General features: G+C 39.0%; 1 protein-coding gene and 1 long non-coding RNA gene across 2 annotated transcripts; both read left to right on the top strand.

Moving 5' to 3' along the window:
- Window positions 1-368: 368 nt before the first annotated feature.
- LOC131346158 (uncharacterized) lies at window positions 369-2,038 on the top strand. The gene is made up of 3 exons (XR_009203581.1): window positions 369-470; window positions 579-766; window positions 905-2,038. It is a non-coding gene; the product is annotated as an uncharacterized LOC131346158 (long non-coding RNA).
- Window positions 2,039-15,045: 13,007 nt separating this feature from the next.
- On the top strand, window positions 15,046-22,444 carry LOC131345560 (uncharacterized). Its single transcript, XM_058378499.1, has 6 exons — window positions 15,046-15,131; window positions 15,301-15,369; window positions 15,466-17,404; window positions 17,513-17,581; window positions 17,860-17,961; window positions 22,182-22,444. Exons 1-6 carry the CDS (start codon window positions 15,063-15,065, stop codon window positions 22,442-22,444), a joined length of 2,511 nt encoding a protein of 836 aa, XP_058234482.1. The 5' UTR covers window positions 15,046-15,062.
- Window positions 22,445-23,013: the final 569 nt, after the last annotated feature.

Here is a 23,013-nt window from a genome sequence, read left to right on the forward strand (position 1 = left end):
GACTGAGGGCGTGTTAGGACATGTGACTGAGGGCGTGTTAGGACATGTGACTGAGGGCGTGTTAGGACGTGTGACTGAGGGCGTGTTAGGACATGTGACTGAGGGCGTGTTAGGACATGTGACTGAGGGCGTGTTAGGACATGTGACTGAGGGCGTGTTAGGACATGTTACTACTTTGGAGACGGTTCACACTTTCAGACTGAGGTAAGAGAGATTTTTTTGTGTCTTCAAACTGACAAGTGTTTAAAACTCTAATTTAATGATCTAAATGAAAACAATATCCATTTAGTCAAAGTAGTTCTTAAAGGAAAACAGGTTGGAGAGCCCTGCTCTATAAAGTTCTGCTGTTGTTGTGTAGATTTGTAGAAGTTCAGTGAAGATGATGACAATGAAGGTGATGAGAAAACACGTTGAGTTTTTTGTGCCTCATCCTGTAGAAGAAGAAGATGAACGTTATTCATGCAGTGAAGGTAAAACACACTGAACATCCTGAGCTCCACAACCTCACTGTCCTTTTAGCTCCTTCCAGCCATGATCACAACATATCTTCCTCTTCTTCTCCCTCTCTTTGACTCCAGGGGAAGTCTCGTGTCTTGTTAGCTCTCTGAGAAGGTGCTTCGAAGGCAGAAAGCAGAAGAACCCAAGTGGCTGATGAAACTTCGCCAGCTGCTGCCAGACAATACAGAACATTGTAGCCCTTCTGAAGAACAGAAAGAGTCCAGCTCTAAATCTGAGCAACATCTGGTGTTCCACCCTTCAGTTCACAGTACGTTACAATCCTCACAGACTATTGTTAACGTTTCTAAATCACTTAGCAAGGTGTCTACACTGCCGAGTAGCTAGTGGAGGATTCGTATCATTTTCTATTCAGACTCTTATATTTACTCCAGATGTTCATTTTCAGATTCTACGCTGGAATCCGTAAGGCAGATAAACGAATGAATGATGATTCATCCAGTGGCCTGTGGTTCTGTCCTGGGGAACCTGATGGTCTGTCCTCCAGATGTTGAATCACCAGTGGTCTGTGGTTCTGTCCTGGGGAACCTGATGGTCTGTCCTCCAGATGTTGAATCACCAGTGGTCTGTGGTTCTGTCCTGGGGAACCTGATGGTCTGTCCTCCAGATGTTGAATCACCAGTGGCCTGTGGTTCTGTCCTGGTGAGCGTGATGGTCTGCTCTCCAGATGTAGACGGATGAAGTTCATCACTCAGGCAAACCAAAGTCCATTACTCTCCTCATCACCTGTACAGACTGTTCATTTAGATTTGATCTGAGGAGATTTTGTGATATTTGAGGTTCAGTATAGTTTGTAAACTCTCCTCATCACCTTTACATTTAGATTTTATTTGATAAGATTTTGTTATCAGTGCTATAGTTATTAGTGCAGTCATAAATGTTAAGGTTTTTTTTTACTATAAAACATCACTGGCAAGTACACAGACTAAACATTATGTATTATGAAAAGTGATGTCTATAATATTTACATTATTATTATTACACCTGACATCACATGTATATAGATGCACATTGGATATTGAGTTCTTTGAACTGAGAACTGAAGTTCAGATCAAAATTGTGGAGAATAATCAAAACAATTCTAATATGTAAGTTTATTCCTACCGTTCCTATCCTATCACGCCTCAGCTAGCGTACTTCACATCACTTATTCTGCCTCACCTTACCTGCATCACCCGGCCTGCATCACCCAGCCTGCCCCACTCAGCCCAGCTCACACAGCTTACCCCATATGGCTAACCCCCCCTGACCTACCCTGCTCTGCCTGTCCACGTAGTCTGCCCTGCCCTGCCTGGCCCGTCCAGCCTGCCCCGCCTTCCTACCTAGGCCCGCGGCCTCTGCTCCCCGCTCACCAGACCTGCGCATGCTAGTGATCCCTGCTAGGGAGATATTTATGTAAGTGGGGTGTAGATGGGTAGATATTTGTGTAAGTGGGGTGGAGATGGGTAGATATTTGTGTAGGTGGGATGGAGATGGGTAGATATTTGTGTAGGTGGGGTGTAGATGGGTAGATATTTGTGTAGGTGGAGTGTAGATGGGTAGATATTTGTGTAGGTGGGGTGGAGATGGGTAGATATTTGTGTAAGTGGGGTGGAGATGGGTAGATATTTGTGTAGGTGGGGTGGAGATGGGTAGATATTTGTGTAGGTGGAGTGTAGATGGGTAGATATTTGTGTAGGTGGGGTGGAGATGGGTAGATATTTGTGTAGGTGGGGTGGAGATGGGTAGATATTTGTGTAAGTGGGGTGGAGATGGGTAGATATTTGTGTAAGTGGGGTGTAGATGGGTAGATATTTGTGTAAGTGGGGTGTAGATGGGTAGATATTTGTGTAGGTGGAGTGTAGATGGGTAGATATTTGTGTAGGTGGGGTGTAGATGGGTAGATATTTGTGTAGGTGGAGTGTAGATGGGTAGATATTTGTGTAGGTGGGGTGGAGATGGGTAGATATTTGTGTAGGTGGGGTGGAGATGGGTAGATATTTGTGTAAGTGGGGTGTAGATGGGTAGATATTTGTGTAGGTGGGGTGGAGATGGGTAGATATTTGTGTAGGTGGGGTGGAGATGGGTAGATATTTGTGTAGGTGGGGTGGAGATGGGTAGATATTTGTGTAGGTGGGGTGGAGATGGGTAGATATTTGTGTAGGTGGGGTGTAGATGGGTAGATATTTGTGTAGGTGGGGTGGAGATATTTGTGTAGGTGGGGTGGAGATGGGTAGATATTTGTGTAAGTGGGGTGTAGATGGGTAGATATTTGTGTAGGTGGGGTGTAGATGGGTAGATATTTGTGTAGGTGGGGTGGAGATATTTGTGTAGGTGGGGTGGAGATGGGTAGATATTTGTGTAAGTGGGGTGTAGATGGGTAGATATTTGTGTAGGTGGGGTGTAGATGGGTAGATATTTGTGTAGGTGGGGTATTTGTGTGTAGATGAGCAGGTGGTGTGTAGGTCAGTAGGTGTGTGTAGGTGGTCTGTCAGTGAGCTGGTAGGTGGACAGTTGTTCAGGTCAGTAGGTGTGTGTAGGTGGTCAGTCAGTGAGCTGGTAGGTGGACAGTGTTCAGGTCAGTAGGTGTGTGTAGGTGGTCAGTCAGTGAGCTGGTAGGTGGACAGTTGTTCAGGTCAGTAGGTGTGTGTAGGTGGTCTGTCAGTGAGCTGGTAGGTGGACAGTTGTTCAGGTCAGTAGGTGTGTGTAGGTGGTCAGTCAGTGAGCTGGTAGGTGGACAGTTGTGCCGGTCAGTAGGTTGAGTTTCAGGTGTTTAGGTGTGAAGTAGAGCTGCACGATTCTGGACCAAATGAGAAATACGTCGTAATTTTATAAAATATTTTTTAAGGTTTTTTTAGAATATAAATCAGGCTTTTCTATTTCTATGAACTTTAGTGATTTAGAAACCCTGCACCTTAAATTACCAAACGCAAACAAAACAGAAAAAATGCTCTTTGCTTTTATTAAATTTAAAGAAATATAAACAAATGACTACCAGGTTTTTCATGAGAAATAAATAAAAATCACAATTTTGCCATAAAAATATTCATATAAAATAGAAGAAGCCCTCAAAATGTAATAAAAAGAGGCGCTTCTTATTTCACTTTTGTAGTAATGAATAGAATGTATTTTTAAAAAAAAATCATTAATATTAATGAATTTATTTTAATTATTTAAATAGAATTTATTACTTATAAAAAGTAAAACCATCTTAATAATCTATAATAAGAATGATAAAATAATAATCTATAATAAGAATAATAAAATAATCTTATTATTTTTATCTTATTAGTTTTAATCTTATTATGTTAAGTTTATTATTTTATCTTCTTTTTAAGCCTTTTAGTAAAATAAATTAGACATTATTTTAATCCAAATAGATTTTAAATGATAATTTTTACTCACATGTGAAAGACAGTGTGAAGGTGTTTGTAACAACATCGGTTTAGTGTCATTCAGTTAGTCATTTATTGACGCTCCCCTGCGCTGAATAACGTCGCTTTTATTAACGTTAGTGTGGTCTGGAATGTTTCAGGTGATTAAACAGGTTGGTGGTGTTACCCTTTGGTGTAGAAACCGTGACTAAACATTGCTTGTAATGCAGCGTAATCTAGTTTAAAACCGAAAAATAGACGATACTTGGGAACGCTCCTCTCTCCTCGTTACACTTCTCTCATTTCCATGAAAATAGATTTAGCTGAACTGTAGTAAAGTAGGATTAAGATGGTGTGGAATCGTGATGGCCATTTTTTAAGGAGTAATCGTGCAGCTCTAGTTCCTAGTTAGGTGTGTGTTCAGGTCGGTGGATTCGGCGGGGTGAGAGGGTGCAGTAGACTGGGTGGGACCGGGTAGGTCGGGAGGGGGTGGGGGGTGGTCATGTCTAGGTAGGTGGAGGGGCAGGGAACGAAGTGTGCGTGACAGGCGGGGCCCCCCGGAGGGTGGGCACGCTTGATAGGTCTGGAGGGGGTGGGCGGTGGTGTCGTGCTGTGGCCAGGAGGCAGGCGAAGGTGTGGGCTGTGTCGGAGCGGGGGGGTAGGGGTGGGCTGCGTGGTACAGGCTGACAGGGTAGGCGAGAGGGGGAGCCTGTTGGGGTAGCTGTGTGGGCTGGGCTGACTGGGGCAGGTGGGTGTGTGAGGCCTGGTGGTGCAGGTGGGTGTGACAGAATGTGGTGGTCAGTATGCAGTTAGGTGGGTAAGAAGGAAGGTAGGTAGTTTTGATGAACCTCCTTTCAACCACGAAAGGCACCAAATTGTTTAAAAAGAAACAGATACAGCTCTTTTTCACAGTCCATTCTGTGACGAGCGGTCAATCCCACCATGGGTCAGACACCCAGGTCTAAAGTGGGACAACCTTTAACCTTTAAGGGACTTGCCAGTTTTGTTTAAATTAATGTTTTATTTATTTATTATTATTATTAATATTACTACAGTGGAACCTCGACATACAAATTTAATTCAGAAATAATGTAAATGTAGATAATCCGTTCCAGACTCCCAAAAATCTACAAATTAGCCGGCGTTCAGTTCGATTCGTTCGTATGTTGAAAATGCTTCGTATGCCGATGCTAATTTCTTCCTAAATTTCAATTCTTAAGGAGAAAATGTGAAGATAGGATTTGTATGTCGAGGTTCCACTGTAGTATTATTATTATTATTATTATTATTATTATTATTATTTTATAATCATTTGTTTTTTAAACATATTATCTGCTGTATGGTCATCCATAAGGACTATGGAGCCTTGCTCCTGTTGTTTTTTGTTTTGTTTTTTATTCTAAGATGTAAATGTTATATTAAATCACAGTCACGTATACCTTGGCTAGGTATTGTTCTAGGTGTTAGCACCCAAATGGTCGGGCGATACTAAATGGTAATCACGGTCACGTATACCCTTTGTTCAGGGACGGTTCTTGATGTCTTGCTGCCGCTCCCAGTGCATTATGCTATGCTTCATGTGTTCCATATTGATATGTCAGATTGAAGATACTTCAATAATCAATGTAGGATGTTCCCGTTGTCTCTGATGGTTCCTGAATGCCTCTGCTCCAAACCCAGGAAATATTTGAACATAGAAAGAAATTTTAAGAAGAAACATTATGATAAGTTTGCCTAGTGGAATGGAGCCATAACCAGTGTGCATGAGGTGAAGTTTCGATGACGGGTAAGATTCTCTGAGGGCCGAAGGAGGACAACCCACTGCAGGGCTTCACCGCCACTGGGCACCTGCCCGAAATGGGAGGTGTAATCTGTCTAAAGGAAGTGTTGTGATGCTTCAGGGCCAAAAGCATCAAAGGGGGGACTGTAAGAAACTACAGACTGCCTCAACCCAGATTCCACTCCACAGTACACATGTGAAAGAGCTCATTCCCAAAAAGGCTTACATATCATATAGAAATATCTTTAGTTCAAACCAGTTTATCTATTTTGGTATCTTTACATTGGCTTAAAGCAGCGTTACCAAACATTTAGAACACTTAATCCAATCAATTATTAGTCTGGGAGCGGCAGCAAGACATCAAGAACCGTCCCTGAACAAAGGGTATACGTGACCGTGATTACCATTTAGTATCGCCTGACCATTTGGGTGCTAACACCTAGAACAATACCTAGCCAAGGTATACGTGACCTTGATGACCATTTAAGGACATCCGGCTAGACGACAGTATCATCCAGCCATTTGGGGGATACTCAGTTCTTACACTAATTTACATTTAAAGTGAAACACTGTATAAAAGCTAAATAATATGTAAATGTATATAAAATTCTTTTTGACTCTGATGAACCCAAAGTACTTTATGTATTTTGTCACTGCGACGCTGCAATAAACTTCTACATTAAGATCTTCAACGCTTTCTTTGTTTTATTTTTCTTACACCACTTAGGGGTGGAGTCACTTCTGTTGCCAACGGTTTAGACATTAATGTCTGTGTGTTGAGTTATTTTGAGGAGACAGCAAATTTACACTGTTATACAGGCTGGACACTCACTACTGTACATTGGAGCAGAGGGGCATTACTTCAGTGTTGTCACATGAAAAGATATAATAAAATATTTACAGAAATATGAGGGGTGTACTGTCAGATACTCTTTTCATATTCATTCCATTCGACCCACATGACTGTACTGTATACAGATCTAATGAGTGCCTTCAGATTTTCTGTATTTTCTCTGTTTATTTTCTGATGCAGTTTTAAAGCATTGCACTACATCTCCTACTGTGTACCATTGTGGATCATGTAGATCACTGGCTAACACTGGAAATAAAAATCTCAACATTTTTCCACTTATGTTTGTCTGGACTTGCTGTTCTTTCAAATTCCACAACACACACACACCACAAGTACACACACACACACACACAGACACACACACACACACACACACCACAAGTACACACACACACAGACACACACACACCACAAGTACACACACACACAGACACACACACACCACAAGTACACACACACACACACACACAGACACACACACACACACAGACACACACACACCACAACACACACACACACAGACACAGACACACACACATACACCACAAGTACACACACACAGACACACACACACACACACCACAAGTACACACACACAGACACACACACACACCACAAGTACACACACACACAGACACACACACCACAAGTACACAGACACACACACACACACCACAAGTACACACACACACAGACACACACACCACAAGTACACACACACACACACCACAAGTACACACACACACACACACACCACAAGTACACACACACACACACCACAAGTACGCACACACACACACACACCACAAGTACACACACACACACACCACAAGTACACACACACAGACACACACACACACCACAAGTACACACAGACACACACCACAAGTACACACACACAGACACACACACACACCACAAGTACACACACACAGACACACACACACCACAAGTACACACACACACACATCACAAGTACACACACACACACCACAAGTACACACACACAGACACACACACACACACACAGACACACACACACACACCACAAGTACACACCACAAGTACACACACACAGACACACACACACCACAAGTACACACACAATGTTAGGCAGTAACTTTTAGACTAAAATCCCTCAGTTTCATATTGAATTTTCTGAGTTTATTGATTGGGATGGAATATAAATTAAAAAAGGGAAATGGTTAAAGTGATCAATATAAAATCATAGAGCTAGAGTTAGGGCTCTTTAATACAAGTCAGTTTTAGTCTGTAAAAAGGTAGTGTATTTAAATGCAAATAACTATAAATAAATAGATAAATCTATAAATGAGTTTCTATTTCCACAGACAGGCAGATCCACAGCTTGTATAATCCAGTGAGATTTCTCTGATTTTCTCAGTAGCACAGACGATACAGTCTGCTTTGGAGAAAACGTCCCACAATCCATTTCTGATCACTTTTAAATAGATTAATCTGCTATTGGATTTTCTTTAGAAAATGGATTGATACATATCTCTAGAAAATTATAATACCATATCTATCTTTTTCAGCTTTATTTCCAAATTTTCACCTTACAACATCAAACTACTGAAAGGTAACAGTTCTGAAAATGAATAAAAAACTGAAAAAGTAGAATACCAGAGATGGAAAAGTCTCTGTTAATACTTTTTTTTAAAAATATGTTTAAATAATTTTCACTTTACAACAGGTAAACAAAAACAATGCAAACAATCAAACAAACAAACAAAAATAATAATAATTTCAGCTCACACAAGAAGCATGGGTTACATGTGCGTATACACATACATGGGAATTCAGCAAGTCGGGGAAAATAAAATATTGAAGTATTGACAATGAGTAAAGATTATAGTACACCTAACAAAACCAGCTATGACACCCTTAGATAAATCCTCTTTTCAGGATGGAAGCAATATCAAGGTCAACATATGTCAGAAAAGGTTCCCAAATTTAATGAAACACTCCACTCTTAACATGTACAATACAAGATAATCAGTCAGATAATCTAGTGACACATATTCAAGAATAGTTCGATGCCACATCCTAACAGTGGGAGCTTTATCTGAGATCCATTGTAAAATTATACATTTTTTAGCCTTGAAAATAAGAAAATTAAAAAGCCTAATTTTGTACTTATCAAGACCTACAGGAGGAGACATTCCCAGTAGGTAAGATGCTGGATCTGGAACCAAGGTAACACCCAAAATCTTATTCAGTTCTTCAGAAACCCCCCACCAGAACCTCTGTATCTTGTTATAGAACCACAAACAATGAGTAAGACTACCTATTTCTATCTGGCATTTAGGACAGAAAGGAAAGAACTCAGCTCTAAATCTACTGTGCTGGGAAGGAGAAATGTGAGCTCTGTGAAGAATCTTCAGCTGAATAGCTCTTACTTTATTAAATATACTCAGACTCTGCATTTTTCCAAACCATATTCCAGTCTTCATCTGCTACTTGAATATTAAGTTCCCTTTCCCTAATAGTTTTAAGAAAATGAGCGGATGTGCCAACATTCTCCGAATAACACACTCTAAAATGAACTTATAGATTTAGTTGAGCGCATCTCAAAAAGCTGCTTCTCAATTTCTGAGGAAGTTGCATTAGAAAGAAGTGTTGTATCCTTTTGAATATAATTTCTTATTTGTAAATAGCGGAAAAAATCCCGCCCATCAAGGTTGTATTTTTGGGAAGTCTGACTAAAAGACATAAGAGTATTATTATCAAAAAGATCTTTTAGTTTAGAAAGCCCCTTAAGAGCCCACTTTGGAAAACATGCATCACTGACACCTGGGGGAAAATCTAGATTATTACATATTGGAGTATAAACCCATGTTCAGCATGATATTCCTTCAAGTCGCCTAACAGACTGCCAAGCCTTCACAGAGTTTAAAGTAATAGGATTTGTACAAGCTACTCTGACCGTCTTCATTCGTTTGAGAAAGAGCAAATTTTGAAGAGGGACCTGTGATTGAAAGGACTCTATATTAAGCCATAATGAAGTTGGGTCTTCTGAAATCCAAGTAGTCATGTAACGTAAATGGGCACCAAGTGGATACCTTCTAATATCCGGGAGACCAAGACCACCCATATCTTCTGGTAGATGCAATATGTTAATCCTAAGGCGAGGTCTTTTATTAGCCCATATAAAAGAATTGAACCATCTGTCTAGGTCTTTAAATGTTTTCTGCAAGAAAAGAACTGGAATCCTAATCTTGGGAGAACATTAATTTTCAAAAGAGCAATGCGCCCAAGCCAAGAAATAGGGAGAGTATTCCATCTTTCTAAATTAAGTTTAATACGATTAAAAAGGGCAGTAAAATTTGACTTAAACATCTGGTCGAATTTAGGGGTTATATGTATTCCCAGATATATAAAGCCCAATGGGGAACACTTAAATGGGATAGAAAGTGAACTTGGAAGGGCAGCTTGTAGGTTACCTAGGGGCATCGCTTCAGATTTACTAAAATTAATCCTATAACCTGAGAAGACACTAAAATCTTTGATGACACCTATAAGATTAGTTATGGATATTTCTGGTTTAGTTAAGAAAACAAGGACATCATCAGCATAGAGGTTAATCTTATGCTGCCCACTAGCTATAGTCAAACCATGTACGCCCAAATTTGACCTAATTGCCTCAGCCAAAGGTTCTATTACTAAAGCAAAAAGAAGGGGAGACAATGGACAGCCTTGTCGAGTGCCCCTACCAACCCCAAAACTGAAAGAGCACAAGCCATGGGTTATTACAGCAGCAGGAGGGCCAGTATACAACAGCTTTATCCAGCTAACAAAATTTTCACCCAGACCGAATTTAGATAATGTATAAAACAAGTAAGGCCAACTCCATCAAACGCTTTTTCTGTATCCATGGAGACAACAAGACTGTCCATCTTCTGCTGGTGTGAAAACTGAACAATATTTAATAGTCTACGAATACTGTTACCAGAGCTACGTCCCTTAATGAAACCTATTTGATCTTCTTTAATAAGTTGAGGTAATAAGCCTTCAAGCCTTGTAGAGAGGATTTTAGAAACAATATTAAATTCACTGTTTAATAGAGATATTGGCCTATAAGAAGCACAGTCCTCTGGTTGTTTCCCCCTTTTTAAGTAACAAAGAAATATTAGCCTCCCGTAAGGAAGGAGGAAGAGTACCATTCTCTAATGAATAATTAAACATTTCTAAAAGAAGATCAACCAAAATATCTCGAATCTCTGCATAAAATTCACTACTCAGTCCATCCAGACCTGGATCTTTCCCAGTCTGCAGACTCCTGATTGCTATTAATACCTCCTCCATTGAAATAGGACCATTTAGAGCAAACTTCTTATGCTCAGTTATAAAGGGTAACTCAGTTTTAGAAAAAAATGCATCCATAAGGCTTAGTGAGTTAGATGGGGACTCTGCTTTGTACAGAGTTTTAATTATTATGGTTAATTATTGTAGCATCAGAAGAAGGATGTCCTTGATCATCCTTAATTAAAGATATTGTTTGAGAATCAGCTTTTTTCTTAGTAAGAGAAGCCAGGTATTTACCCGCCTTATCACCATGTTCATAGAGACAAACCTAACTTTCCTCTCAGCAGACCTTACATGCAAGGACTCCAGAGCATAAAGCGGTAATTTCTTTTAATTTAGCTGGCCTCGATTCTGGACATTATCCCTTTCTGCCCACCTAAGTTTTGCATCTAGAATATACTTCTGCTCTGTCTCCACCTCTTACTAGACATATAAGAAAGGACAAGACCCCTTGAGAAAGCCTTAATCATTTCCCATAGCAGAGATTCATCCTCCGTAGAGGGAGAATTGATAGCAAAAAAAGATCGGAATTCTGACATAAAGTAAGAACAAAATTTGCTATCATTAAGAATAAAAGGGTTAAATCTCCAGTACCTAATATTTCCAATGGCACTGTGATATATAAATAGTAATACCCCCTTAGGAACAAAAAAATAGTCTATTCTTGTGTGGCAACAACGTTGTGTAGAGAAGAAAGTAAATTCTTTACCAGCAGGATGCTGTGCTCACCACACATCCACAAAATCCAAATCCTCACATAAAGAATGAATGAATTTAGCCTGAAATGATGGAGCCAAACCCGAAGGAAGTTTGTCCATAAGTGGGTTCAACTGACAATTAAAATCTCCTCCCACAACAGAACCAGTGACCTTGCACTCCAACAACTTGACAAATGCACTTGTTAGAAAATCACACTGATGGCCAGGGGGAAAATATACATTCATAATGGCAATTTCTTCCCCTTGCAACATCCCCTTCACAATCACATAACATCCATTTTTATCTTTAATACAATTTAACAACATGAAAGGTAAAGACTTAACATGAAAGGTAAAGACAAAATGGCCACTCCTCGGCTCCTCTATGTAAATGAAGAGAAAAAAACATGACTGAAGCCCAACTGTTCCAACTTCAGATGTTCTTTATCATCAAGATGTGTTTCTTGTAGGAGGGCTATATCAACATTCTCCTTTTTAAGGAATGTGAGAATTGATTTCCTCTTCACAGGAGTGTGTATCCCATTAACGTTCCAGGCATGGGCGTCACTAGGCCATTTCTACTTAGCCCCCATAAAAATTCTGCGATTCTCCATAAACTCTACACAGATTGGTGATCTCCTCAGTCCCCTTTAAATTTCATATGAAAACGGCGGCTCTTCGGCTCCTCCCCGTCTTTCAGTGCGTTCTTCAATCCACAGACCGCGGAGTCACAAAGTGAGGATCAGAGGACAAATGTGTGTGTGTGTGAGTGTGTGTGTGTGTGTGTGTTTGCAAACCTTATAATGTGGGGACATTAACCTGAATACACACCAATAAGGTGGGGACCTGTGTGAATGTGGGGACCTAAAATCGAGTCCCCACAATATTAAGCGTGGCAACATGTTTATCTCATCGATATAAGCCACCCCACCAAAAATCTCGTTAGTCCCCATCATTGACATTTACCCGCAAAAAGTGTGCGAGTGTATCAGCTGGATTTGCTCAGAGTGTGTACACTCCCTCTATGGCCCCAGACTGTAAAAACAACCGAGCTTGCACACTTGATGACGTATACAGCAATGCTGAGCTCTGATTGGTTGAGCCAGAAGTAAACCCCGCCCCAGCCACAGAGCGCTGATTGGTTGCTATCTGTTTTGACCAATGGGAGTTCAGCTCAATCACTAGCCCTCTGAACCAATGAGGAAGTCTTTTGTTTTTGAGGCGGGACTTTTGTTGTCACAGGTTTAGCTTGTTAAATAGCACAGCATCCAAAGTTTGTAAGGTAATATTTTCCATGAGATTAAATTAAATTAAAATCTACTATCACTAAAATACTTTAAATAAACTGTTACAGTATAATTACAGTAATATATTTTTAATTTATTGTATTAAGTTATGTTCCCAGTATAGCTAATGTTATTAAGCTACTAGTTAAATGCCCTCTGTCCCCATATAAGTCCATTTATTTTGCTAATGCTAGATTGTTTATGAAAATTCAATGTATGTTTCATAGAGATTCCTACAGAATTGGTGAAGTCCAGATACCTTTAATAAAGGTTAAAAAAGTGTTCTGAAAATGCGTCGGAGGAAAAGCCCAACAAATGATGCTATTTTTCACATCACCACCTGTTGTGATAAAGCAGGTCTTGATGTAAATTACATTAATTCAGTGAAAGGTGAGCAAACCAGATTAATGCATTTCGAATTTATCCGTGTTAAAATAGTCAGGTTAGTTCGCACGCTTTCTCATTCTTAAGGCAGAGGAGTGTTTACTGTAGTGGCCTTCACTAAAGGAGAGTTCGTGCTGGAATATAGAGGAGACCTGATCAGTTCTGAGGAAAGTCAAAGAAGACAACAAATTTACCACAACAAGCTAAAAGGATTCATGTTTGACTTCAAGTGGCATGGAAAATTCTGGACGTAAGTACACATATGTTTCCTATTCGTTCTGTTATTGTATATGGGTTTGAGGTACAGATTTTTAAATGCCTTGGGAAAAGTTTTCACTTGCCACACTGCACAAAGAGATAGAGACAGTCTGAAAAGAAATATGTTCAATAAACTGGTGTTGGATAGAACTAAAAGAGTTTAGTACTGTGACTCGTTAATGTTTACATCATATATTTTATGTGCAAACACCATGTTTAAAAGACCGCTCGAAGTTTAGTCTTCACCTCGTTTTTAAAACATTTACTGGTAATACATGATTATTGTTTTTTCCCCAAGATTTTCTATTAACTTTGAACTGCTGCCTGGTTTTGTTGAGCTGCGCATCACTAACATTAAAAGTACAGACACGCACCTGGATTAGGCTCACATTACCTTTTATATCGAGTTGTTTTCGATTTTCAGGTGCTATTCCTTACACAGATCCTAATCTGTTTTACACAGGACCTGAATACTGTATTTTACAGTCATTTTTTGCTTAGTTTCTTTTCAATAAAATGTTCCTATACAGTATATGCGTGATTATGTCTGCCTGCAGTCACATAAGCACAGTTTAGAAGAATTGTTTTTACTTAATAGAGGAAAAAGGAAGCAAAATGTTACTATAATAGTTCTACTAGTAATAATAATAAAAAGAATAATAATAATTATTATTATTATAAGATTTTTTTGGTTTTTCAATTTTATTATATTTTTACTACACAATTAAAGTAGTTGTATAGTTGTGTTAAATGACTGTCTCCTGTTTGTTCAAATTCAGTATTGATGCTGCAAGGGATGATGGCACTCTTGGAAGGCTGGTTAATGATGACCACATTAACCCCAACTGCAAAATGAAAAGAATCATTGTGGAAGGAAAGCCTCATTTGTGCCTTTTTGCTTTAAGAGACATACTACCTGGAGAGGAGGTTACGTATAATTACGGAGATGGAGATTATGCTTGGAGGATTGAGGTAAGAATGTTACTTTTTGTAGCAATGGTAGATAATTGGATGAGAAATAGTGAATGTATTTTTATAGCATTTTCATATTGGATATTGAACACTGGGAAAAGAATAAACTGTTAATATGATTTTATGTTGGTTCCATAATGAGATTTATCTTGTACTGTCAGTGACAAATACATATACTATTTCACGCTGTTCAGTTAGTATTAGTATATCACCATGCATAAATTATGGGCTTGGTAATAGCTTTTATGTCACTGTACTGTGTACATGTACTGTCAAGTCCCCACAATCTACAATGGACTCTACCAGTGTTTAAAAAGCACTGATTTCAGCTAGCAGATGAAGTAGTGGCCATCCCCCACTGGGTCCCCACATTGTGTTTAGACATGAAACGTTACACAATGTCCCCACAATATGTGTACTCTAAAAATGTTAGATGTTTTTCTTAAAATGTCTTCTTTAATTGCAGTGTATTTGCCTAAAAATACGTATACACCAAATCCACAGAAGACAGTTGCTTTGTCATCATTTTTTTGTAGCATCTTTGTTTAGGAAAATATTTTGCACACATTTATGCTTTCTAGCCACTTATCATGGTCTAATTTTAGGCTGAATTATTGGTTTCAGGTAAAAAAATGTGTAATGGATGAAAAAAGTCATAATCCAGAATCTGGAGATAATCAGCAGCAGGCATCTGCACTCCTAAATCAGGCAAGAAGATACCTTTGTTTTTTTAGCTATACATGTCAAAATGTCATCCAAGGGCAAATAATTTTTTACACCAATTTCACATTACTATTTTATAAACCTGAAATCTTTTGAGATCTTATTACATTTTATTCTTTTTATTTCATTATATATTTTTGAACTTTTTAAGCAGGTAGCAGATGAAATGTTTGCTGGTGACCAATACTGTATACTGTATACTGTGGATACAAGCACTCCTCAGGTACAATAAATTGTAACGTCTTAATATAAAATAACTAAAGTCTACAGCAGTCTTTTAATTAATGTTCAAATTTAAGTTTATATTGTTTTTTTATAGCTTCATGAGGTAAGCAGCCATGATGCCTGTTCCATCAGTAGTTTGGAAAACAGTGAAGATGACTATGTCCCTGAGTCTTCATATAGTAGCTCAGATACAAGTGCCTGCAGTCATACAATTTCATGTACTAAAAAGAAAGCTGAAACTAAAAAAAATCTTTCACTCAGTCCTACTACTGGTCTGTCCAGTGCTATAGCTGGCAGTGAAGCTGAAGTTGGGCAGTCAAGCTCGGTTTTGGTCAGAGGAATTTCAAAGACATCTAAAAAACCAAGAGTGTATGACAAGAAACAGTACTGTTTGTTTTGCAGCAAACCACTATCAAAAATGGCAAGACATTTAGAGCAGGTTCATAGCACAGAGTCAGAAGTTGCGAAAGCTTTGAGTTTTCCAAAAGGTTCAAAAGAAAGGAAAAACTTGCTAGATCACTTAAGGAATAGAGGGAATTTTGCTCATAATGCAGAGGTTGTACAGTCTGGAAAAGATGATCTTGTACCTTGTAAGAAGCCGAGAAAAGATTGTGACTCCAAAACCTTTGTGCACTGCTCCAACTGTCAAGGACTCTTTGCTAGGAAGTATCTTTGGTGTCATATGAAACGATGTGAGCTGAGTAAAAATGTTAAATCCCATCCCAAACCAGGAAAGAACAGGGTGCTTTCACAAAATGCTTACATGGGACCTGCACCTCCTGGAACTAGTGCTGGCCTGTGGAAACTGTTAAGTAATATGACCTATGACAGTGTGCTGCTTGCTATTAATTCGGACTTCTATATCAGAAGATTGGGGGAGTGTTTTTACAACAGAGTAGGCTCAGATATCAGCAAGCATGAATATATTCGACAGAAAATGAGGGAAGTTGGAAGATTACTAATTACAGCGAGGGAAGTTACACCCTTGCGTAAAATGGAGGATTTTATTGACCCAGCTAACTTTATGTATGTCATAACAGCTGTTCGAAAATCCAGTGGTTATGATGAAGAAAAGTGCACATTTCAACGACCATCCCTCGCATTAAAGCTTGGTCATAGTTTACAGAAGATTGCTTCTTTGGTTTCATTTCAAGCAATGATGGATCGAGACAGTGAAAGAGCAGAAAAAGCACGCAACTTTTCAGAAATGTATATGGCAAGATGGAGCGAGCTGATATCATCACATGCACTCCGGACTCAGAGAGAAGTTAAGTGGAATGCTTCACTTGTTCTTCCTTTTACTGAGGATGTGAAAATGTTACATTTGTTTCTTGACCAAAAGCAAGAAGAGTACTTTCAGAGTTTATCCAAAGATGCTTCCACCAAGAATTGGTCACAGCTTGCTAAGATTGCTCTGGCTCAGACTATCCTCTTTAATCGGAGAAGAGAGGGTGAGGTCTCAAAAATGCCATTAAAGGCATTTATCAGCAGAAATGCAGATGACTTGCATGAGGATATTGCTCTTGCACTTTCTGAGCTTGAAAAGAAACTCTGCAATCATTTTACCCGAATTGAAATTCGTGGAAAGAGAGGACGAAAGGTTCCGGTTCTTTTAACACCTGTAATGCAAAAAAATATGGAGCTTCTTGTAGAGAAAAGAGAAAATTGTGGTATTCCATCCGAAAACATTTACATGTTTGCACGTCCCGCAGCATTGTCTCATTTTAGGGGATCAGATTGCCTTAGAGAATTTGCAACAGAATGTGGAGCAAGGAATCCAAAGGCACTTTCTTCGACTAAGCTGCGTAAACACATAGCAACATTGTCCAATGTTCTGAACCTCAATAATACAGAATTGGACCAGCTAGCTGACTTTTTAGGGCATGATGTGCGAGTACACAGGGAATATTACAGACTTCCAGAAGGCACTCTACAGCTGGCCAAGATCAGCAAAATTTTGATGGCATTAGAGACAGGAAGACTTGGGGAGTTCACTGGAAAGAACCTAGATGACATTGACATTGATCCAAATGGTATGTTGACTGGAGATCATGTAATAATTGTAGGCACATGGAAATATAAAAGATTAAAAAATGGATATACTGTATATGTCTCAAGTCATTTTATTGGTGTTTTAATAGAGGCAGTATTTGTTCAGAGTTCAGATTTCTCAAGGGATTTATCAGGAACAGAGAATGAATCAGATGATGGTGAGCTTTCCCAATATACAGTCTATAGCAGTGATAGATCATTTTTTACCCTCACTTGATTTCAGACTCTCCCTTATCCGTTTGGCAAGCTAGTTGAAAAGATATTTTGAAACGTGCATCCATCCATTAGGCAGTACTTTCTAATAGATATATTTTATTATTATTATTAATATTATTATTATTGTTGTTGTTTTTGTTACTACTAATAATATTATTATTATTGTGTGTCCTTTAGAAAGTGTCAGAAAAAAGAATGCTTTTAATTTGTGTTTAAGTAGATCTTGGAGCAGACCTACACTTAGAACCATCCCCAAAGCAAGCCCATGAAACCTCAGCTGACCAAGCAGCTGAACCAACCAGTTCCACATCAGTTCCCAAAGGTATTATCTGATAAACAAACATGATTTTATGAAATTTCTTTTATGAAAGTTAAAGACATGTTTTGGCTAACATTGTCCTGTATTTACTCAGGTGTTAAAGTGATAAAGAAAAAGATGTAGATAACATTAAGATAGATAGCTATCTTAGATAACTGTGTAGATAACAGAAGTATTGGCACCCTTCATAAAAAAATGAGCAGAAATTCATATACAGAATGAATAACGTGTACACAATGGGAATATGAAAATATTTACACATTTTTACATTTATTGGAACACTTATTGAAAACTTCAGGTTGTGTGATTGTGTGTGTGTGTGAGAGAGAGAGAGAGAGAGAGAGAGACTGAACTGGACTGAATGTTTGTGGTCTTTCTTGCTGGAAAAACCAGGAAGTCTGTTTTCTTACTAGCCGAGTTAGCAGTTAATCTTATTTGTTTCATTCCACATCAACAATCTGGACTAGATCCTTTACATAAAATCTAAATAAAAGAGGAAACATACCAAATACTTTTGCAAGGCTCTGTATTACCCTGTTTATGGAACCCAGGCCTCCTGCTATGTGCTATAACAGACCTGGGTGTGTTACTGAGTTGGTGTGATGCCTTAAGGTGATCCATGAAGCTGATTCCTCTCCTATTAGCCTTGTAACTCTGTGTAAAAGTCCAAAACTAAACAGAAATATTCTTTAAATATTTACTCCATCGTATCAGACTAATATGTACGTACTGGACTTCTTGACATATTTGTAACTAATTCTATCTCACTGTTTCTATGTTACTACATTATATTCTTTTATACTATATTATATGTACAGTGCCTATAGAAATTCAGCATTATGTTGTGGAGGTGTTTCTCTTCATTTTCCCTAATCTAGGTGTGCAAAGCTAAAACAGACTAATCCAAAAAGATCAATGGCTGTAATTCAAGCAAAAGGTGGCTCTATGAAGTATTAAATCAGGAGTCTGATGACTTTTCCATCTCTGGTATTCTACTTTTTCAGTTTTTTATTCATTTTCAGAACTGTTACCTTTCAGTAGTTTGATGTTGTAAGGTGAAAATTTGGAAATAAAGCTGAAAAAGATAGATATGGTATTATAATTTTCTAGAGATATGTATCAATCCATTTTCTAAAGAAAATCCAATAGCAGATTAATCTATTTAAAAGTGATCAGAAATGGATTGTGGGACGTTTTCTCCAAAGCAGACTGTATCGTCTGTGCTACTGAGAAAATCAGAGAAATCTCACTGGATTATACAAGCTGTGGATCTGCCTGTCTGTGGAAATAGAAACTCATTTATAGATTTATCTATTTATTTATAGTTATTTGCATTTAAATACACTACCTTTTTACAGACTAAAACTGACTTGTATTAAAGAGCCCTAACTCTAGCTCTATGATTTTATATTGATCACTTTAACCATTTCCCTTTTTTAATTTATATTCCATCCCAATCAATAAACTCAGAAAATTCAATATGAAACTGAGGGATTTTAGTCTAAAAGTTACTGCCTAACATTGTGTGTGTACTTGTGGTGTGTGTGTGTGTATGTGTGTGTGTGTACTTGTGGTGTGTGTGTGTGTGTGTCTGTGTGTGTGTACTTGTGGTGTGTGTGTGTGTGTGTGTACTTGTGGTGTGTGTGTGTGTGTCTGTGTGTGTGTACTTGTGGTGTGTGTCTGTGTGTGTGTACTTGTGGTGTGTGTGTGTGTGTACTTGTGGTGTGTGTGTGTGTGTGTGTACTTGTGGTGTGTGTGTGTGTGTGTGTACTTGTGGTGTGTGTGTGTGTGTACTTGTGGTGTGTGTGTGTACTTGTGGTGTGTGTGTGTGTGTACTTGTGGTGTGTGTGTGTGTGTGTCTGTGTGTGTGTACTTGTGGTGTGTGTGTGTGTACTTGTGGTGTGTGTGTGTGTGTACTTGTGGTGTGTGTGTGTGTGTGTGTGTGTGTGTGTTGTGGAATTTGAAAGAACAGCAAGTCCAGACAAACATAAGTGGAAAAATGTTGAGATTTTTATTTCCAGTGTTAGCCAGTGATCTACATGATCCACAATGGTACACAGTAGGAGATGTAGTGCAATGCTTTAAAACTGCATCAGAAAATAAACAGAGAAAATACAGAAAATCTGAAGGCACTCATTAGATCTGTATACAGTACAGTCATGTGGGTCGAATGGAATGAATATGAAAAGAGTATCTGACAGTACACCCCTCACATTTCTGTAAATATTTTATTATATCTTTTCATGTGACAACACTGAAGTAATGCCCCTCTGCTCCAATGTACAGTAGTGAGTGTCCAGCCTGTATAACAGTGTAAATTTGCTGTCTCCTCAAAATAACTCAACACACAGACATTAATGTCTAAACCGTTGGCAACAGAAGTGACTCCACCCCTAAGTGGTGTAAGAAAAATAAAACAAAGAAAGCGTTGAAGATCTTAATGTAGAAGTTTATTGCAGCGTCGCAGTGACAAAATACATAAAGTACTTTGGGTTCATCAGAGTCAAAAAGAATTTTATATACATTTACATATTATTTAGCTTTTATACAGTGTTTCACTTTAAATGTAAATTAGCGTAAGAACTGAGTATCCCCCAAATGGCTGGATGATACTGTCGTCTAGCCGGATGTCCTTAAATGGTCATCAAGGTCACGTATACCTTGGCTAGGTATTGTTCTAGGTGTTAGCACCCAAATGGTCAGGCGATACTAAATGGTAATCACGGTCACGTATACCCTTTGTTCAGGGACGGTTCTTGATGTCTTGCTGCCGCTCCCAGACTAATAATTGATTGGATTAAGTGTTCTAAATGTTTGGTAACGCTGCTTTAAGCCAATGTAAAGATACCAAAATAGATAAACTGGTTTGAATTAAAGATATTTCTATATGATATGTAAGCCTTTTTGGGAATGAGCTCTTTCACATGTGTACTGTGGAGTGGAATCTGGGTTGAGGCAGTCTGTAGTTTCTTACAGTCCCCCCTTTGATGCTTTTGGCCCTGAAGCATCACAACACTTCCTTTAGACAGATTACACCTCCCATTTCGGGCAGGTGCCCAGTGGCGGTGAAGCCCTGCAGTGGGTTGTCCTCCTTCGGCCCTCAGAGAATCTTACCCGTCATCGAAACTTCACCTCATGCACACTGGTTATGGCTCCATTCCACTAGGCAAACTTATCATAATGTTTCTTCTTAAAATTTCTTTCTATGTTCAAATATTTCCTGGGTTTGGAGCAGAGGCATTCAGGAACCATCAGAGACAACGGGAACATCCTACATTGATTATTGAAGTATCTTCAATCTGACATATCAATATGGAACACATGAAGCATAGCATAATGCACTGGGAGCGGCAGCAAGACATCAAGAACCGTCCCTGAACAAAGGGTATACGTGACCGTGATTACCATTTAGTATCGCCCGACCATTTGGGTGCTAACACCTAGAACAATACCTAGCCAAGGTCTACGTGACTGTGATTTAATATAACATTTACATCTTAGAATAAAAAACAAAACAAAAAACAACAGGAGCAAGGCTCCATAGTCCTTATGGATGACCATACAGCAGATAATATGTTTAAAAAACAAATGATTATAAAATAATAATAATAATAATAATAATAATAATAATAATAATAATAATACAGTGGAACCTCGACATACAAATCCTATCTTCACATTTTCTCCTTAAGAATTGAAATTTAGGAAGAAATTAGCATCGGCATACGAAGCATTTTCAACATACGAACGAATCGAACTGAACGCCGGCTAATTTGTAGATTTTTGGGAGTCTGGAACGGATTATCTACATTTACATTATTTCTGAATTAAATTTGTATGTCGAGGTTCCACTGTAGTAATATTAATAATAATAATAAATAAATAAAACATTAATTTAAACAAAACTGGCAAGTCCCTTAAAGGTTAAAGGTTGTCCCACTTTAGACCTGGGTGTCTGACCCATGGTGGGATTGACCGCTCGTCACAGAATGGACTGTGAAAAAGAGCTGTATCTGTTTCTTTTTAAACAATTTGGTGCCTTTCGTGGTTGAAAGGAGGTTCATCAAAACTACCTACCTTCCTTCTTACCCACCTAACTGCATACTGACCACCACATTCTGTCACACCCACCTGCACCACCAGGCCTCACACACCCACCTGCCCCAGTCAGCCCAGCCCACACAGCTACCCCAACAGGCTCCCCCTCCCGCCTACCCTGTCAGCCTGTACCACGCAGCCCACCCCTACCCCCCCGCTCCGACACAGCCCACACCTTCGCCTGCCTCCTGGCCACAGCACGACACCACCGCCCACCCCCTCCAGACCTATCAAGCGTGCCCACCCTCCGGTGGGTTCCGCCTGTCACGCACACTTCGTTCCCTGCCCCTCCACCTACCTAGACATGACCACCCCCCACCCCCTCCCGACCTACCCGGTCCCACCCAGTCTACTGCACCCTCTCACCCCGCCGAATCCACCGACCTGAACACACACCTAACTAGGAACTAGAGCTGCACGATTACTCCTTAAAAAATGGCCATCACGATTCCACACCATCTTAATCCTACTTTACTACAGTTCAGCTAAATCTATTTTCATGGAAATGAGAGAAGTGTAACGAGGAGAGAGGAGCGTTCCCAAGTATCGTCTATTTTTCGGTTTTAAACTAGATTACGCTGCATTACAAGCAATGTTTAGTCACGGTTTCTACACCAAAGGGTAACACCACCAACCTGTTTAATCACCTGAAACATTCCAGACCACACTAACGTTAATAAAAGCGACGTTATTCAGCGCAGGGGAGCGTCAATAAATGACTAACTGAATGACACTAAACCGATGTTGTTACAAACACCTTCACACTGTCTTTCACATGTGAGTAAAAATTATCATTTAAAATCTATTTGGATTAAAATAATGTCTAATTTATTTTACTAAAAGGCTTAAAAAGAAGATAAAATAATAAAATTAACATAATAAGATTAAAACTAATAAGATAAAAATAATAAGATTATTTTATTATTCTTATTATAGATTATTATTTTATCATTCTTA

Source organism: Hemibagrus wyckioides, linkage group LG25 (genome assembly GCF_019097595.1).
Source record: "Hemibagrus wyckioides isolate EC202008001 linkage group LG25, SWU_Hwy_1.0, whole genome shotgun sequence".
Taxonomy (NCBI): Eukaryota; Metazoa; Chordata; class Actinopteri; order Siluriformes; family Bagridae; genus Hemibagrus; species Hemibagrus wyckioides.

Excerpts from the sequence above, each read along its gene's own strand:
- LOC131345560 (XM_058378499.1), top strand. The coding sequence starts at position 15,063 with ATGGATGAAAAAAGTCATAATCCAGAATCTGGAGATAATCAGCAGCAG. Across the intron at positions 15,370-15,465 it reads TGGATACAAGCACTCCTCAG|CTTCATGAGGTAAGCAGCCA; the intron begins GTACAATAAATT and ends GTTTTTTTATAG. Across the intron at positions 17,405-17,512 it reads CATTGACATTGATCCAAATG|AGGCAGTATTTGTTCAGAGT; the intron begins GTATGTTGACTG and ends GTGTTTTAATAG.